The 19863-nt window shown below is 37.2% G+C and overlaps 1 protein-coding gene across 1 annotated transcript in view; it reads left to right on the plus strand.

Moving 5' to 3' along the window:
• ZDHHC2 (zinc finger DHHC-type palmitoyltransferase 2) overlaps window positions 1–17103 on the plus strand; it is a 35348-nt gene extending 18245 nt beyond the window's left edge. The window contains exons 6-13 of the mRNA XM_059470879.1: window positions 785–817; window positions 5592–5712; window positions 6481–6613; window positions 8495–8621; window positions 8785–8877; window positions 9878–9987; window positions 10468–10545; window positions 13299–17103. Of these exons, the coding sequence (XP_059326862.1) occupies window positions 785–817; window positions 5592–5712; window positions 6481–6613; window positions 8495–8621; window positions 8785–8877; window positions 9878–9987; window positions 10468–10508 (658 nt within the window). The 3' untranslated portion in view covers window positions 10509–10545; window positions 13299–17103. The remainder of the gene's footprint in view (window positions 1–784; window positions 818–5591; window positions 5713–6480; window positions 6614–8494; window positions 8622–8784; window positions 8878–9877; window positions 9988–10467; window positions 10546–13298) is intronic.
• Window positions 17104–19863: the final 2760 nt, after the last annotated feature.

The raw sequence follows: 19863 nt of genomic DNA on the forward strand, positions 1-19863 counted from the left end.
GCAGCAAGGCACTGAAAGAGAGGCAGAGCTGGGGCAGGAAGAGCATCTTGGTTGTGTTGTATGGAATGGTGGTTGCAGTGTGAGGTAGGAACATAGTCATGTGTGTTTCTAGTGGAGAAAAGAGGTGCCTTGTTATCCACAAAATGTGAGTGAAATTTGCAGAGTGCAATTAGTTAACATATTTTGAAGAATACCTTTATTTTGTCCTTACCTTACCAAAATTTGCTCATTACAATCAAATCTGATTTTCTTGTGAACATTTTGTTAATGGAGAGTGATTAATTGCAAAAGTGTTTGGGATTTTTAATATAAGGTAATCTCTTAGTAACCCTTTATATTTGCATAGAAAAATGTATTTATTTCTAAACAAAGCAGTCCTTGTTCTTGGAAATATATTTAGATGTATCACTACATAGAGATTGAATTAGCCCAGTTTCTAAGGCTCTAACAGAAAATAAACAGTAGTTGAAAATCTTATTCAGATTGAGGACCAAATGCTAAAGTTGTCCAAATCCTATAGATTGCATTTTCTTAAATCATAAGTTCTTGACACATCAAATGTTTTCTGTTTGGCTTATCTGCCATTTCTGCAGTTCCCTTGTGGGTAAACTGTATTATGTGAATTTAAATAGATGTATTTATTAAATAGATTACAAAACACATAGTAAATATAGATAATTCCTAATCTGTAGGTAAAAAATTTAAATCTGGCATGTAACTTTGTTTCTGACTTTTTTGTTTTTTTCTTTTGACGATGCTTGGAATTCTGTGGGACTTTTTAAAGATGCATTTTGAAAATGGATCACCACTGCCCTTGGTGAGTGTACTATTGGTTTTCTTTTCTTATGTTCTGAAAATACACTTTTGTGGGGCCTGCCATGCTGATGGTGCTTCAGCATTCCTAGAGTTAGATGTGTGTGTGAGGTTGCTGGTCTTGCAGATCTGTTGTTTACTGAGTGTCTTCTTTTCCCAGTTGTGACATACAGAAGGAAGTTCAAATATCATTTTGCATGGACCTTTGAGTTAGGTACCTTTTTATGTTTTTTAGAAGTATGGATGAAGTAGCCTTCTGATCAGTGAGAGCTTCTTTTAAGAATTGCATCTTTTCTTATTGAGTTTGAATGTAACTGTGCTTTAGTTGCATTGAGGGGTGAAGTGCTACCCTAGGTTTGAAACTAAAGGGCAAGGCTGTGCCCAGTTCCTATTACCAAAGCTCCCAGGACAGCTGGGATGGGCTTGCTGGAAACACCAGGTTAGCACTTGCAGTTTTATGGGTTCTTTGTTTTCTTTGACTCTTTCTCCCCTCTGCCTCCCTCGTTTTGCTGCCGTGTCAGCCCACACAGTGGTTTTGTTCTCCTGTCTTTTCTTAGCAGCCCTTGGAACCAGTGGATAGGAGGATGTACAATTAGTCAGTTTGGCAGGTGGATCTCACAGAAATAATTAAATATAAATGCTTAGTAAGGTCCAAGTTTAGAGGATTGAGTGTTACATGGCAGTTCTTCACCATATAGAATGATCAGAAAAGAAGAATCCCCTGTGTTGGACAAACTGAATTGTAGATGGTTCTAAGCAGTTGTTTTGACACTTTCTTGTATCAAATTCTAGGACAGAGGAGGCTCTGTCCTGGGCAGGAAGCGGGTGCTGGGGTGCCCCTGTTTCTCTTGGTCCTGACTGTAGCATCTGCCATAATATAATTTGATTTTAAGCATCTTATCTTATTTTGCATCTACATGGTAGATACAATTGAAAGAAATAGTTAGCAGTGTAGGGTAGAGTTTTTGTGCTGTAGGGATAATCGGCATGGGAAAATTGAGATTGTTCAGTAATAGTAGTGGGCTTCTTTAAAAAACTCACAAACAAAAACAACAAACAAGGCCACAACAAAGCAAACAGGTAAAACCATTGAATGTGGAACAAATGTCTTAGAACAAAAAAGACAGTTTCCTTTTTACAGCTTTTTAATGACTACCTTGTTGAAAACTAAGAAAAACAGTAAGCAGTTGCCAAGCTATTCCTGACAAAATACCAGTGAAAAGTCTCAATATGACTATTAATATTCAGTATTATAAACACTTCTTATAAGCTCTGTGGTCTCTTCATGATTATTTTGTGCTTTTATGTCTTAAGACAATTACATGAAAATGTCCTCCATGTAAATTTCAAGATAAAAATCCATTGTATCAAATAGCAGATTATAAATAGTTTTGTGTAAAGGGACAGTGAAGTGTTGTTTCACTAGGGCAGAAACTTCTAGAAAAACTGTTTTCCTCTCAGTAGCATTTGCTTACTGTACATGTTTGCACTCTTCTTAATCTAACAACATAAACATACCCAGTTTGAGAGAGTATTTACACTGCTCATTGGTTTTAGTCTAATGAGCAATGGGTGCAAAAAATAAAAATAAAAATAGAGAAGGTAATTGAAAGATATGTAATGCTTCTTGATGGAGAGGTGTTCCTTTTGTACTCCAACTAACAGAAATGCATTAGAAAAAGAGCTATTGTGTGTTTTTCCTAATTTGAGCAGATGTTCACAGTTCCTTGCTCACCCTAAAAAAAAAGAACTATGTGAAAAGAAGAAAGAGTTTTGAAATACTGCAGAGGTGCTGATCAAACTTTATAGTTTCCTGTAAAGACTCATGTTCAAATGTTCTTGGGGAAAGTTATGGCTATCTTGCCAACAGAGGTAAGGGTGCAGTTCAGTATAATGGATGGGCTTTAGCCTCTCTGAACATCATTAGGTTCTGCTTTGCTTTTCATGTTGCCATTTTTTGAGGGGGAGCAAGTTGGGTGGGAAGGAAAGGGGAAAGAACTCACATGATGCTTACGGAGAGCAGGGAAAGCGCAATGAGAGCTGTCTCTCTAATTGAATTTTAATATTCTGCCAGGAGAAGTATTTCTGGAGAGAGGATGGGTAAAAATAACCTATGGAAAGTAAGATGAAGCTATTGGAAGGCAGAGGTAATGAGAGGTTGTCATGTCCTAGCCCCAAGTCAGCTGTCTTCTGCTCTCTGGGAGGCTTTATTTTGGCTGTCACTGCTGCACTAATGGAAGTGCTGTGATAAACAGAAATGTTTAATGCTAACTGCCCACTAACTGAAAGGTTTGAGTGATGCATTGGGGATTTCTAGTGCTGCTGCTACTCACTGTATACAGATGGACCTGCAGGTGGGAATCCAATGGCTTGAGGCATCACCAAAAATATTGTTTGTATATAACACTCGTAGTACTAACAAGGTGCATTTAGGAATACCTTAGGAATGACTCAAAACATTTCTCGTTTATCTTTTGAGTGATCCAAATAGTTAGCATATCCTGGATTCTGTGATGTTTTTTGCTAGCTGAGTTGCATCACCTTCAGTGCCTTGTAAATTATTTCTTTGCCTAGGATTTTCAGTAAACTAGCCCCTCAGACAGGAATGATATATATTCTTTTTTGTACTTGAAAATGGAGCATTTAAAATGCTTGCTGTAATCCAAATTGTTATTCTGGACTGTTCTGACTGTATGAATGTTTCACTGCAATAGCATACCATTATTATACCAGCTGGTTGTTGGTATATTTTTCAGTTTCACTCTTTCTCAGAACTGTTAGACTTCAAATCTAACCACTGTTCTTGAGGTTTGAGATTTGATGCTACATGCTCAAACAGTACAATTATGAAACCTTGGTGTTTGCCTTCTCTTCAGTGTTCTGATGAAGGAGATTCTTTTCCAGTATGACCTCTGCAGTCTGGGGCCTTGACAAATTTAAAGGGAGCATAATAATTTATGCAAGTTTATTTTGACACGTGTGCCGCATGCCATTGTGCAAAACAATGGTTGCAAAGAAATCTATCTTTGATACAAGAAATTTCATCTTTGGGGAATAACATTTCACTTGATATTTCTTTTCTCACATCAAACAGTGTCTTAAGTAATAACAGTTCAAAAATAAGTATCCTGAAAGGAAAGTAGGATTTTCATAGGAAACTTGAACCTGAATTGCTTGCAGTTTTTCATGGAATTGCTTACTTTGACATATATAATGAAAAAGTTCACTTCACTGTGGAGAATTTTATGTTTAGTTTTCAATAAGAATAATGAGGAGCTTACAAATATATCTACTTTTTCTTTAATTAGAACAATCTATTGTGAGTGCTTAACTGTAGTTAATATGAATGCTTAGCTATTGCTGCATCTTTAAATGAAAAATCAAAATTTAATATTTAACCAAGATGTTATGTTTTGTCTAAACAAAACATAGAACAAACTGACCCAACTCGCTACCCATCCTGAGAATGGGTAACAGTAAGGTACAGTGAAAAATTTCTTTCCTATTTTAAGATTTTACCCTTATCTGATTAGCATGTCTTCTGCCATTAGCATCACCATCTCCCTAAAGAAGAGAACAATTGTGGTAACTTGTCCTGCACTTCTGGAAGCTAAAGTTGGGCCTCACCACGTCTCTTTTTTTTTTTTTTTTAAAGAATTATTTGTCAATACACAAGTATCTTTATGGATATAGTCTTTGCTTAATTGGCTGGTATTTTTGACAGCCAATTGAATTGACAGTATCAGGTTTTTTTAAACTCATATGAAGAGTTATGACAAGGCTAATGCAAAGATAATTTTGATTAACTTCTCAATGCAACCAAATAAAAGAGGAAGCAATTTACCAATAAACTGCCTATGGGGAGCACTCCAATATTTTTTCATCTGGTGGGAGTAATATCAATTTATGTTTAATAGAGCTCTAAAATTCCTAATACTTGGTGTGTTGTCTCTAATGGGAAGCTACTATGCTACTAAAAGCACCCTCATCATTCTATTGTATACTAGTTGCTCATTATCATGTATAAAAATCTTTGCAAATGGGAGGTAGGTGATCTTACAGCCCATAAGTGAAAAAGATAAAATGAGATTTATTTTAACATTTAGATGTGCTTCTAATTTCTTATTCCCTATCATGTTGCCACTGGTATGGAATGTTTTCTATGCCAGAGTAGCATTTCTCTCATTTAATGTAAATATAAGTATTTTTAGGAATCTCCTATGAATGCTCTTACGTTTGAGAATCTTACTAAGAAGTTTTATGGTATGAGAAGTTTTAAGCATTTAGTATGATTAAAGAAGGAGGATCTGGATTAAATGAGACTGATTTTATTCTCACAAAATTCAGTCAAGTTTCAGTTCCTGGCTTGTTACTGTCCCTGTTGGCATACAGTATGCCTAATGGTGTAACATGGATTCTTACCTGCAAACTAAAAAAAAAAGTTAACTGCTTTTCATCACATTTACATCAGATGTGCTGAGAAAAAGTTTCATACCATAAGTGAAAATATAATTTCAGTAAGCTGTTGAAAGCAGTGTCACCTGGTAAAGTTGTTTGGGCTTGTTTGTGGTGGTGGTGTTTTGATTTGGGTTACTACACTAATTTGCAAATTGAAGCTAAATCCATTCCAGTAGCTTGAGGCAGCAGAGATAGGAAGTAAAACTTGGTTTACATACGGGTATAAATGTTTTTAGAGTAAATAAGTTTCACTTATATTGGATGAAAGCAAGGAAAACTTTCACAACATTTCATTCTTACATGTTTATTTGTTTTATCAGGGTGAACAACTGTGTAGGATTCTCCAATTACAAATTTTTTCTTCTCTTCTTGGCTTACTCACTACTGTATTGCCTCTTCATTGCTGCAACAGATTTGCAGTATTTTATCAAGTTTTGGACAGTAAGTACTCTGATTTACATGCTGTCTTTGAGTGTGTGCAGTTACTGCTGTGCAATAAATCTAAGATTCTAAGGGGACCTACAGAAAAGCTAAAGAGAGACATTTTTACAAGGACATGTAGTGATAGGACGAGGAGAAATGGCCTTAATCTGAAAGAGGGCAGATATTGATTAGGTATTACAAAGAAATTCTTTACTCTGAGGGTGGTGAGGCACTGGAACAGGTTGCCCAGAGGAGTTATTGATTCCCCATTCCTGGAAGTGTTCCAGACCAGGTTGGATGGAGCTTTGAGGAACCTGGTCCAGCTGAAGGTGTCCCTGTCCAAGGTGGGGTGTTGGGAACTAAATGATTGTTAAGGTGCCTTCCAAGCCAAGGCATTCTGTGATTCCAAGGCATTGCATTGTTAGCTAGTATCCCCTACTGTCATGTACCAAAGTATAGCCTATATATGCAATTATAGCCTTCATTTTTTTCAAATCATTCTTCTCTAAAAGACAATTCAAAGTTCAGATCAAAATTTCAGATTCTTGCTCTCAGTATTTATCATTTCCCAAGAAATGGTGAATACTTTCTTTAACTTAGATTCCGTCACCAACTTAATTGCATGGCTGTCTGTACACAGAAGGTATATAATCCATTTATTGATATTCTTCTTGTGTGGTGTATTTGTCTGTGTGCTGAATTTGATTTGGCTGAATAGGGGATTATTAATAATCAAATGAAATAGCTATTTCCCCAATTCTAATGTGGTTTTTTTTTAATTTTCAGAATGGCCTTCCTGATACTCAAGCCAAGTTCCACATCATGTTTTTATTCTTTGCTGCAGCTATGTTTTCTGTCAGTTTGTCTTCTCTCTTTGGGTATCACTGTTGGCTTGTCAGCAAGAATAAATCTACATTAGGTAAGTAGATTTAATGCTTCTGTGTTTGACAGCAAAAAATAAATAATAAATGTATTTTATATGCATGGGTGTAATGGAGGAAGTGGGAAATTCTACACTGATTCCTTGCATCTTGGTTAGAAGACTCCAAAGTTCTTCTGTTCCATGGACATTTTGACTCTTTCTCTTGCCCCAAAGGGCCAAGTTTATTAGTAAACCTAACATTATTCCTCTCACTGCTTTCCACCCACAGTTTGTTAACAGAAATGGAATAAACTAAAAAAAAATTCAATAAAATCAAGATGAATTCCTAATAAATGTTAGATGGACCACTGCGTGTTTGCACACGTAATGCTTGAATACACATGTAAAACTTAAAATCCAGAAGACTTCGGTGCCTGTTCTCTAGTGCATGCTGGACTGTAATAATGCCAATTTGCAATATAGTCCTTAAAATGTCTAAATCTCTAAATGCTTTCCTGCTGACGTAAGGTGATTTAAAGTAGGCCAGTGAACTGACCTGGATTTTCCTGGTTTCGTATTTGTTAATGATGATTAATGATGATTTTGGTGATTAATGGAAAATTTTGAAAATAGGTATCTGTATCAATGGAAGAAAGCTTATTTACTTCAAGATTTCCTGCAGGATTTTTGAGTTTCTTCAGTATTCTAACAAATCATTGACTTTCAACAATTTTTTGCTGGTATTAATTTCTACCTAGGTACAAGTAGAGAAAAGTTTTATTAAAGATGTTTATTTGAATGGAAATAAATTAGTGTTCTGTTTATAAACTGGTATTTTAATTTTAGTGCAAAAAATTTGTTCAGAGGTAATCATAACACTTCTAATTCAACATTTTGTGTTTTCAAAACAAATGAAATTCCATACTGGTAATGTAACATGTTTCCTGCATACTTAAGTTACTCAAAAAGATCTGGGTGTTTCTTCCCATTTTAGTTTGGGAAATTGCTCAATATGTGAAACCTTAAAAAGGCAGTAATTTGGTAATGAAGCCATGATAGCTTTAAGCTTGACTGTGCTTAAATCATCCTGGGAGTTCTTTTCCTAGCCTAATATGGGCATCTAAAAGGATGCCCCCATTTTCCCTTCCCCCTTCTTCAAAACCCATTGTAATTAATGCACGTGGAAGGTCATTTCCAGCAGTTCTTGGCTAGGGTTTGACTGCAGAAGGACATTCTCAGCATGGTTCTGACATGGTTTGTGGGAGCTGTACTGTCAGGACATCAGGACAGAGCTTGCCTGCTATGTATAGCCAATTAAGGGAATTAAATGGCTATCAGTCACTTGGTGAAAAGTGAATGAATTTTCTGCTTCAGGCACTTTGCAACACTTGAAGCTATATTTAGCTCTCTTCTCCAGAAATTTAGGTTGGATGGCCAGGGGGAATAATCTGGGTCTATGAGCAAAGACGTTTCTTTATGCAGTGGTAAAAACACACAGTATTTTTATACCCCAGTGTGTGTGTAAAGCTAGTCTTACTACTAAAGTAGGTTAACTTTTTCTCCTTTTTCATTACTTTTTCTGTAAGAATCCCTTTGTTTAGGTTTTTTTCTTTCTTGAACACTGTCTGTGGTATAGTCACAGACTGAAATATTCATATAAACTTATCATGCCTGCTTTAAAATGGAGTTCCTACTCTTCCTTGCCTTGATGAGGGAGGAGGGTGAAAGAGACTTCCACCCTTCTCAGCCCCTGGACTTGCTCCACACACACAGTGCCTGTGTAGCACTCACTGACTTTGGCTTCCAAGAGTGCCCTCACTCCCTTTCTCAGTCATTTGGGCAGTACAGCCTTTCCTCTTTGGTGAATGGCAGTGCAATCGCCTAAGTACTGGTGGGGAGTAACCTGCAAAGAGGTCTAATTAATCTTTTTCTTTTAAGAGGTCTTCAGAGCTCCCATATTTCGTCACAGAACAGATAAGAATGGCTTTAGCCTGGGCTTCAGCAAAAACCTAAGGCAGGTGTTTGGTGATGAGAAGAAATACTGGTTGGTGCCTGTGTTTTCAAGGTATGCTGCTCCTAATGCTTAATTTATTTAAACTGTTGAATGATCAGGATCCAAAGCATTTGGGGAATGGTTAGCTTTTTGAAAAAATATAGAGTAATAAATAAATAAACTTCTTCAAAGTTGAGAGTTTTTTGTACGTATGACATCAATTTGAATTTTTCAGTTTAGGGGATGGTTGCTCCTTTCCAACTTGCCTTGTTAATCAGGATCCTGAGCAAGCTTCCACACCTGGTGGACTTAATTCAACATCCAAAAGGTAATCTGCTTTTGTTACCCACTTCATAATATACTTAAAAGTGGTAAGCAAATGAAGAGTATCCTTTTAATAAATCCAAGTCATATTTTAACAGTTAAGCTGTAAATCAGGTAATCCTCAGATTTATATTTAAATTTATGGAAATGAGGCAGGGTAAATTTTTCCCCTGATGTGCTTTGTCTCTGCTCAGTGACATCCCAGGACCTGAATTTTTCACACCTGCCTAACAATCAGTATCAGCAGTATTCTTTATGCATACATATGAGATGGTTATTCACACTGCCTGTGATACAAATCCATTGCCTTGCATGGCTTTTGAGGGATGCCTGCTATTTCTTGTCTAGTGAAAGCTGCTCCATATAAGGGAATCACCCCTAATGGCACTTGGGCCAAAGCACAGGAACCTGAATATTAAGTGTTGTTTCTGCTGATAATAGAACATGTTTTATTAATTCTTATCCTTAATGGACATGACTTCTTTAAAGCGTGAAAAGTATGCATATTCTTCTTTGAATAAATTGCATCCTTTTTGAAATGCTTGAAAAGTATAGTGAATATGAGGCTAAGAAATGATAATGGAATCATACTGACAATCTTTCATTCATAAAATAATTCTATGACATTTCAGCTTGATGTTTTATCTTACCCCAGCATTCTGTAGCTTATGTTAGGAACGAGATTTTGGAGATGTTCTCTCCACTATTTATCATGTCAGGTTTGTTGTAGTGAAGAAGAATATAGGTAAGATTGCATTTGGGGCTGAAGTACATATATTAATATAAAATATCTGTCAAATTAAAAATCCCTGTGCTTTTTAGATTGTGCTTGCACTTGTGACAACCACAGTGTAATGCATATAATGATAAAAAAGTAGTGATTCATCAGACAAGAAGCAAGGTGAGGTAAGGAAAATACTGTGTATGGCAAACTGTTTGTAATGTGTGGTAAAAAGATGAAAAATTACTGCAGTTCACTAATGTTCTTTTTATTGGTGCTACAGTGAGAACCATCTGTTTCCTGCAAAGCCCTTGCGTGATTCCCAGAGCCACCTACTTACAGATGCACCATCTTGGCCAGAAACTGCTGCAAAGGCTGACAAGGGCAAAGTTGGTAAGGAGTTGACTTATGCTGCAGTGATTTGTGTTGTGTAAACTCTTTTGGAGGATATATTGTAATAATGGCCACAGTCACATGGTTTGTATTCATGAACCGAAATTTATGAAGCTTTTTTAAAATATATGCTAGTAGGAAGTTCCATGTGTTAAGCTGCTGTGCCTTTCCCACTTAAACCTGACCAAGGGACATTAGAACACAGATACCAGTAGGTGCTAATTATTTTTTAAGATAGGCCTGATAGCACCTTTGACAACAACTTTCTTATAAAAGAGGTGACACCTATTTGCAGCTAGTGAAAAGCTATATAATAGCAGGGGCAGGACTTGACTTAGTAGGAGAGTAATGACATTAAAATGATTGTTAATACATGGTTGTATTATTTGGTGAAATAATGATATGAAATAAATTTGCTGAAATAATGAAATCTTGAAATGAGACCTTTTCCTGTGGGAATACTATTTTTTGTCTTTTAAGGTATGAGCAATCCTGCATTAACCATGGAAAATGAAACCTAATTTCCCTTAAAAGAAGCATCTGAATGCGTAAGGAAAGGTATGTTAATATTCTCTGTATTTATTATTTATTTGATGATTCCTTACCATTTGAAGAATGCACAAAAGAAAATTACTAAAATACTTCCTGTTTTCTTCAATTAATTTTTTACCACATATAGTAGCACATGAATTCATAGTTCCAAACTAAAACTTTAAACTCTTATTTCTTGATGTGTAATGTTTGCAAATTAGTTTGATCTTAATACTCATTGCTTTTTAGGTAAAAGTCCAATATAATATTATGATTATTATTCCTTTAATTTAGAAAGATACAGAAAATTGTGAGTATTTAAGCTGTTCAGCCAATATTTGTAACACTAAGTTTGAAAATTGGGTTGGTTGTTAAGACTGCATGCAAGGATCATAGCTTTGTCTGCTAAAACAGGTAAAAGTCTATCAAATGATGAAGCAAAAAGGATTTAGTCTAATATATAAGCTATTAGTGTCTTGCTCTGAGTCAGGTACTGACTGAGCTGCATCCTATTTAATAGTAAAACCACAGATTATATTTTCTTGCATTAATATCTTGCAACACAGGCTTAAGAAGCAGCTAGTAAATTCTATTAGGTACGTAACAGAAGCTGACATTTACCCTGGGTTGTGGAGAATGAACACAATCATCACATTCACTCTAGTACTTGAATATAGCTAACTCCACCAAAACTTATGGAATTAAATTATTTTGTATTTAAGCTGTATAAAAAGTTTGACTCCAACCCTAAGAATTTTTGCATACCAAATAATTGATGTGGAGGAGTTGTTCCAGCAAGGTCATTTCTTCCCTGCTGTTGGAAGCAACTTTTCAGTCATCCTGAAAAAGCTTCTCAAGTGAATGTCCTTCATTTATGTGTGGTATGACTCTTGGACAGGCTGTCATGGCAGAGAGGTTGCTCATGGTCCCTCATGGAAGAAGAATGCATGGAAAGTCATCAGGGAACTGCAGTGATTGTCACTAGACCCATTAGGAATGGTATTGCACTGTCAAGGCAGATTATAAAACTAGTAAGTGTGCAGATACCAACAGATGGACCCATAGCTTGTACCAAAAAGTTCCCAAAAGTTCAGTTGGGTTCATGAAGAAATTTCAAAACCTCTTGGCCCTTACATTCTGGTTTTGTGTTCAGTGATGAAGACACAGTTCCAGATATAGGTACATCTGCAAACTTGATGATGATGTGAAGCGTTAGAAGTGTTGAAAATGTGGGTGTCAGATGAACAGAGTTAAAGAGACGAGTGAAGAAAACTCAGACAGTGCCTGCAATTTTCACTGCTCTCTGGATATTTTAATAGAATATAAATCCCTCATTTCTAACCCTTTGTTCAAAATGTAAAACATTGCATTTCTGCACTGTTTAATCCATCCGTTCTTTCAACAAAACAACAGCTTTTTGGAAAAGACTAAATTACTTACTTTCAGTTGATTTAATGTCTCACATGTCATCACTAATCAAGAGTAAAATATTGGAGACAGACTTGAAAGAAACAGATTCTTGAATTGTTACAGAAATACCATTAATTGCAACTAGTTTTATCAGGTTGGAGTTCTACTTTCTGAAGTCCCAAGACTTTATTTACTTAAGTAATAGCTTTTAAACTTTAATTTTTCTTTGAAGAGTGTGTACATTTTATTGGAATTTTGTCATTCAGATTACTCTGAATATCAAACATAGTCTGTGACTGTTCTAAATATGTTAAAAGTGGGTGGATTTTCCCATCATTTAGCTTGATAAACATCTTGAGCTCTTTTTAAATTATTTTCTTCTTTTAGTCGCGTCTGAGAAAGAGGTGTGTTTGCAGTCAGATTACTTCACTCTCTGGGGTTTGGGGGTTTTGTTTGGTGTTGTTTTTTTCTTTTTGGAGGCGTCCATTTTGGAACATGGCTTTTTAAAGAGAGATTACTTTCAGAGGAGGTTATGTTCCAAAGAGTAAGTCTAAAGTCACATAAAGGGGCTCCTGGAGGTTGGTTTTGCCTCACTTGGATTCATGCACTTTCAGAAGAGTAGCAGGAACTGGTAATTCTTTGGCATGTGCACAAGCACCAGATTGGTTGTACCTGTACTCTGAGGTATTTCTATGAGGCAGTTAAAACTTTCTGGAGAATTAATGAAAAAGATAGATTATTGTCTACATGTCTGCCACATACAGTTGCTGGAATAAGAGCCTGTATATAAAAACTTCTTTTAGCTACTTCACATTTAACTTCATTACATTATTGTCAATATAGGAATCATATTTGTTCCTAGGGATTGAATAGAGTACTTTTAATAGAGCTGCTGAAATCACCACAAAAACCAAGTAATTTCATCTTAGATATGAAAAATACAGCCCCCAGTCCCTGCCAATGTGTTAGAATTAGAATTTATGTCCCACTGAAGGATCTGTTCAATATCCTGTATCCTATAATCCCTCATATTTCCGCAGAGGACTCATTGCTGTAAGTGCCAGATGTAGTTTACACTAATGTAATAGAGAATTGTTTTTCAATTATGTTGGTATCTGGAAGTAAAAATAGCTCGTGTCATTTTGTAAACTGGTGGCCTTCTTGCTGTGTAGTCAGTACTTATCACTGTCATCCTGAAGTAGATTAATAACATACCTGTGAACAGTCTTACTGGGTTCCTCTTCAGGATGGGATTTTATTCTGCTGTTAGTCACTTTCCCCTTCAAGTTGATGAAACTTGCTACAATAACATCATTTTAAAGTATTCTTTGATTCTAATAATGTGTTTTGTGATTAATATTCTGTTCCAGTTTAAGAACAAGCTGTTGTTGGAAGGAAGATGCATTCTTCCAAATATCAGCCCTGTTGGCCAGCTGCTCCTGTCTGCTCCTCTATGGATGTGCTCAGAAAACAAACTGACAGATGATTAGCTGTCTCCATGTCACTGCTTGAAACACAAAACTAAACATGTTACTTCTGAACCATATAAAAGATGTTTCAACTTAGAATTACTGGGTTTGAATGGTGAAGGATGATTGAGTACTAGAAAGTGGTACAAAAGAAGAGCCTGCGTTTACAATTGTAAAAATTCAATGGCTGGTTTTACTTTGGTATTCAGCACAAAAATGACCTCCTTACTATCAGTTTGTGTTCTTGGCTTGGTTTTGAAAATTCACCTCTTAATTCAAATTGTTCTAAGTGGTTGACTTTAAAATCAAATTTTTGCACCACTGGCTTTATGAACTGGGAGAACAGCCAGTCTTGATTAGGAATAGTTTAGTGGCTTGGTGGACTGTATTTTCTTTTGAGCCCTTGATAAGCAACTTTTGAAGATCTTAGTAAGTGTCTGACTGTTATTGGAAGAAATTTTGGAAAACATTATTGTAAAAGCTCTGTTTTCCCAAAGGTCTGCACTACAGATAGTTGGAAAAGTTGACAGGGACAAAAATCCTTTGGTTAATTGAATAGTACAGTGGGCCCCTGCCCAGTGATGCAATGAAAAGCCTGTGTTCAGGGGGGTAATATGGAAATGAAACCGGCCAGCTGGGGATTTTGATGGCAGCTTCACAGAATAGTCCTATGAAATGGGATTTTATTGTCCCATTTGGAGCTCTTACCCCTTTGGAAGCAAATGTTGGCCCTGAACTTTGATCCAAAAGGCTTTTTACCAACCTGTGTTAATTACTGAGGGCCACTGTCTTTCAAGCTCCTAATTTCCTATTAATATTTGTTTCGGATTTCTTTTTTCACTTTTTCTTCAAGACACTGCCTTTCTTACTGCATAACTTGATGAATACCATGTGCAGTCAAGGTGACTTACTGTTATTACTTATGATATTTGCATTTACAGGACAATGGACTTTTGATTGCAATACCAAAAAGCCAAGCTGCTGCACATAGGAAATCCCATTTAATTAAGTTAGGACCTAGCAGCTTTCTTAGGATCAGAGTTTACTGACTAGAATAAAAGAGGCATTTTTGGCTTTCAAAGTCAAGGAAATTTCAGCAAAACAAATCAAATTGTCTTGTGCCTTTTGTATACACTACATTTATGGTATCAGTGTTTACATTTAAGTGCAAATTTCTATTCTGAAAACAACTTTAGGAGGAACTTAGTTATGCTTTCTAGGGGGCTAGATAAAAAGCCAAGTCAAAAAAAAGAAAGGTGAAAACCTCAGACTATGCTGAGTTCGGTCGAAACAGGAAAGTACTTCTATTATCAAACCTGAATTACTTAGTGGGTTGGTTCACAGTGTAAAGATGCCAGTCATTTGTTTAGGAAACTGGCAGCAGGACTAAGTGATATAATTCTGAAAGCAAAAGATACTATCATTAACTACCAGCAGGTAACTTCAAAATTTGTCTTTCTTGGGTTTGCAACTTAGGTGATAGCTTGTGTAGCAAAATGTGACTTTTTTCTTTCTCTAGTGAGGGAAAATATATTTATTTTACTTTTTTTCTTTTGAATCTAAAAATTTTACCAGCCTGAAAACATCTGTTTATTGCCAGAAGTGCCAGAGTGTGGATCCCTTGATGTAGAACACCTTTTTTAAACTAGCATGAAGGTAGCATACAGTTTACATTAAGCCTGCAGAGATAGATCTAGTTACCAAAAGATTTTTTGCAGGTCTTTATTCAATGTTGTTCTGTCAGCTTACCTCATATTCGTGTTTGTTTAAAGGCGAACTTGTCAAGGGATAAGGGGGAGAGGGAAAATATATTTTTTAACACTTCAGGTTCTCTATCTGTAGAGTCTTGTTTTTTATGCAGTTAGTCACAGGGTGGTTTGTCATGGAGCATGCATTTAAAAATACCGAATAGAAAGTTGAAATTCAGCTTCAGTGTGTCTTGCACCATATTTTTATGTAAAGACAAAAGATTTCCTCCCCAAGCAAAACACATCATGGAAATGGATCTCTCTAATGTCGGTTTCTCTGTGTCCAGGGCTCTGAGATCTCTCAGTAAGGCTGGGGATCCACGTAGAGAAAGGACAGGGATAAGGGATCAAGAAATGCCTGGCTTCTCCATGTCTCAGAAGTCACACTTGGAAAGCACAATAGCCCTAAATAATCTGCAGTTTTGTTGTAGCCAGAGGCTGTCCCCCTCACAGAAAACTGATGGAGCCACGGGAAACAGACTTGATGAAGGGAGGAGAAAGGGAAAGGATGGTAGCTCAGATGTAAACATTGAGCAGGTCTGAGCCAGGGGGCTGTAGCTACGTCTGCTCTCTAGATGGGCATGAGCTGTGTCTCCATGAAGAGCATTGTCAGCAGGCTTTGAGGGTTCCTGGCAGTTCTCACTGTATAGAGTATGGACAAAATCAAGTCAATCATGCTCCAAAGTATAATCTCTGATGATATGACTGTACTCTTGGCTTTAAACTCTCTAATACTTTCTATAACAAAGTGAAAATTCTCTTTTTGACATACTGACCATTGTCAGTGTTACAATGCATGCAGGAGAATTTGTGAAGAAGTCAGGGTAGCAAGGATGCAATGTTGTTTGTCTGCATACACTGATTCTCCTGTCCTTTATATTCTTGCTAGGCACTTTACTACAGCCTTTGGTGTAATGTCTGTATTTTTTTTAAGGAGTGCTTTTTACCTACTGTACAGTTACTAATCTACTTTTTTGCTAAAAAGAAAATAATATCCCTGATATTTGTCTAGAGGTATTTGTCTGGTGCGTTTCAAGCTTTAGTAGAAACTAGATGAGTTCTGCAGACTCCTCAGATGGGCCTGAGTCCCAAATGACAGCAAAGTTAAATTTATTTTGTATATATGTAAACAGTCATATGAACCATAGTTCCCTACATGTAAAAAAATGTCTTTTATTTGTAGGCTAGAACAAATCCAAAACATCTGCACCAGTAGTCCACACATACTCTATATCAGTAGATGTACTGGTGATGGAGTACTCAAAGTCTTCACAGAGAACTATTTTTGTTAAGAAAATGGAACACAATCTATGTGAGCTGTTAAGATACAGCTGCTGTTATGCACTTTAGTACTTTAACTTGAGAGACAAAACAGTGTCCAGTTTAGGTTACAGACTGAAAGTTCTTTCTTAGACTATGGCTGGGCAGGTAATGAATGAAACACAAAATCACGGAGTGGCAAAGGTTGGAAGGGACCACCACTGGGGTTATCTGGTTCCTGCTCAAGCAGGATCATCCTAAAGCACATTGCACAGTATGAAATACAGGTGGTTCTTGAGTATCTCTTGTGAGGGACACTGCAGAAAGGAAACAAGTTTGTTTCAGTGTGTGGAATGCAGTAGCTGTTTTTCATCATTATTTGGACTGAAACCTAATTTCCCTTAAAAGAAACATCTGAATATGTAAGGAAAGGTATGTTAATATTCTCTGTATTTATTATTTTATTTGATGATTCCTTGCCATTTGAAGAATGCACAAAAGAAAATTACTAAAACATTTCCTATCTGTTTTATTTTCTTCAACTGATTTTTTAATTAACTGAGAGTTCTTCCCCTGGTTCAGTTGACTGGTGTGTGGAGGGGTGGGGGGAAATATATTTCTACATAAATTTAGTGTATAACTTTGCCACGTGTTAATGTGTTGCTCCCATCAATAAAATAAATGCTTCATGTTCAGCATGCCATGGACGTAGCATTCATTGACACACTACTCCCAGTTTTACTGATGGTGTACCTGAGCAGCAGAACATCATCTCTACCTACTAGGGCTTCACTGACAACATAGGTGCTGAAAATGTCCCCCCTCACCCCTTCACCAGGAGTCTTGGACTTCTGTAGGTGTATTTCCCTTCTCCAAGCTTCACTTCACAATGCACTGACACTGGAAGGGGTTGAGAAGGAGCCAGTTCTTTTATCATCTTTCATGGGTGAAACATTTTATGCTGGCAGAGCAGACAGAGCTGCCCTCCTTTTTGAGTAATGTTGACAGTCAAAAAGGCGGAATTTTGTTCCCTAAAAAAGGGTGGTGGGGGGGGAGGGGAGGTGGGGGTGTCCTAAATCCCCTACCCTTTATAGAAGTGAAAAGGTACAAGAAAGATAGCTTCTAAACAGGATTGTCACCCACAGTGCCACCACAGTGCAGCTTTGCTTTCTGAGGGTTCTCCATTCCCTGCCAGGCCAGACTCTCCAAAGCTGCCTGACTTTCCCCTCTTTCCTGACAGTCCTCCTTAGGAAAGTGCTGGATCCACCTCCTGTGCAGAGAGGAGGGAGACTGTTGGCTCAGGGACCTCTAAAGCTTAGAACAGTTACGTAAAGATGAAAGCAGCTTTCACCTCTACCACTTCAGACATAAAAACAGGGTGAGCTTGGACCATATACTGCATGTTAAAACCCTTCCAAAAATAGTGGTACTGAACCATACACAAACATTCTCATCCAAAACAAGATTAAAAAGAATGTAGTGCTATGCAGTGGGGGTGGTGGGATGTCTTGCTACTTCACTTGCATCTACCACCTGCTTATGAGTGACCTTGTAGTAGGATGGGAAAAGCACCAGCCTTCTGGGATGAAACTTGGAGCAAGTGACATCTGACATAACCTAAGGAAAGCCTTGCCACGTTCCCTCAGCAGTTTTTCAATTGTTCCTTCTTTAAATTTTGTATCATCTTTCTCTCTTCTCCTTCCCTTCCCTAGAAGTCCAGATGGAAAGTGCTAAATTCTCCCTACTTTGGTAGGGAGAATAATAAAGAACCTAAGTTGACTCTTGATAGGTAATTCCTTCATATCTCTAAGTTGTCACTCATCACTGAAATACAGTAACTCAATCATTCTGAAATCCTGTATTTGAGGCACTGATCACATCCTTCATCCTAGACCACTTTAATCTCAAGCAGATGGTCCCAATAGTTTGAGTGCAGGAGTTGGAAGATGTGCCATGAGCCATCTCCCCTCTCTCCCCCTCTGCATGCTCACAGTTTAACTGATTGGCATAACTGGAACAGACCCAGCACTTCCTGACAGTCATCACTTCATGAAGTCACTTTCCCTTTTTTTTTAATCTGAAAATAGAATAATTCTTAGTTCACTTAAGAAAGAGCTCCTGATATAAAGGCAAAAATAGACAACACACATACTGTTACAGCCTGAACAACAGGAACTTACTTCCAGTTATTTTCTCCATCACATCAAGAGATTTAACTGGCCGGTATTTCAAACAGATACAATAATAAAAATCAGGAGCTTCATCATAGATACTACAGCTACTCCCCAGAGCATGCAGAGGGACAAGAATGAAGGAAACAGGGAGCTTGCCAAGCTCAGTTATATGATGAGAAGTAAAGAAAAGGTATTGCCAATGCCACCCCAGCTCTGCTTTGCTGTCCAACAAAAAAATGAAGCACATTTTCTGTAACGCAGCTTAGAAAGTTCATCTGCTGCCAACTTCTACCTGGTACACAGAGAAGGGAAAAGGCTTCCCTTTTCTCCAGTTCTCCCTCATATTATCCAACACAGTTAACTGAGGCAAGTGTCTTAGGAGCATGAGACAGAGCACTCTTGGGCAAGACAATTGTCCAACAGAGGCAGGAACTAGTGCCTCATCTCTGCTGGCAGCAGGACAACACCAGCCCCTGCAGAAATCAGATCTTCACAGCTGGCATGAATGTGCAGATTTATTCCCAACCCAAGACCAAAAAACTAATGCAGGAGAATCATCCTCATTTCACTAGCTGTGTGAGGTAGTGCAAGAGGGAAACAGACATCAAATAAGCAGCCTCATGGATGAGGGAAATAAAATAATCTCCCATGAACCAATCGAGGTGCAGTAAACCTGGTGCACTAAATAAGATATACCAGGAAAATAACTTCATGGTATAAACAGAAAAGTACACAGAGATAACTGATTTTACTCTATGTAAAAAAATGGGATTTATTCTTTGTGAGATTTTGTTCAAACTCAACAATTAAAAGTAGTTAGACAAATACCCACAATTCTACTGGAAGCTTTTGGCTTTCTTTGCCATCACTGATGTCGTGGTGTAAAATTCAAATTTTGAGAAGTCTGTTTTATTTAAAATTGCACTTAATTATTTTACAGGTTACTAAACTGCAATGAACACACACCACCCTAAATCCATTGACGTGATTATTAAACTTCCAGCGAAGGCCTAAAAACTGCTTCAGTATAGGAGTGTTTTCTTTCAGTGCATGTTGGTTTAAGTGAATTATTAGTTAATTCAAGGTTGAAAAACCAATTGGGAGTTTAAAACAGAACTTCTTTATGTCCAGTTTCTTTTTACATTCCTAATCTGATCTTCCTCCACCAAGGATAAATCTTCCTTATTCCAGACTATGTCACATGTCCTGCTTCCACCTTTCTGTGTTTTGAGCTGAATCAGAAGCACCTTGTTCATTAATGCAGGCTTCCTGCTACTTTTCCTG

Source organism: Ammospiza nelsoni, chromosome 4 (genome assembly GCF_027579445.1).
Source record: "Ammospiza nelsoni isolate bAmmNel1 chromosome 4, bAmmNel1.pri, whole genome shotgun sequence".
NCBI classification, from domain to species: Eukaryota; Metazoa; Chordata; class Aves; order Passeriformes; family Passerellidae; genus Ammospiza; species Ammospiza nelsoni.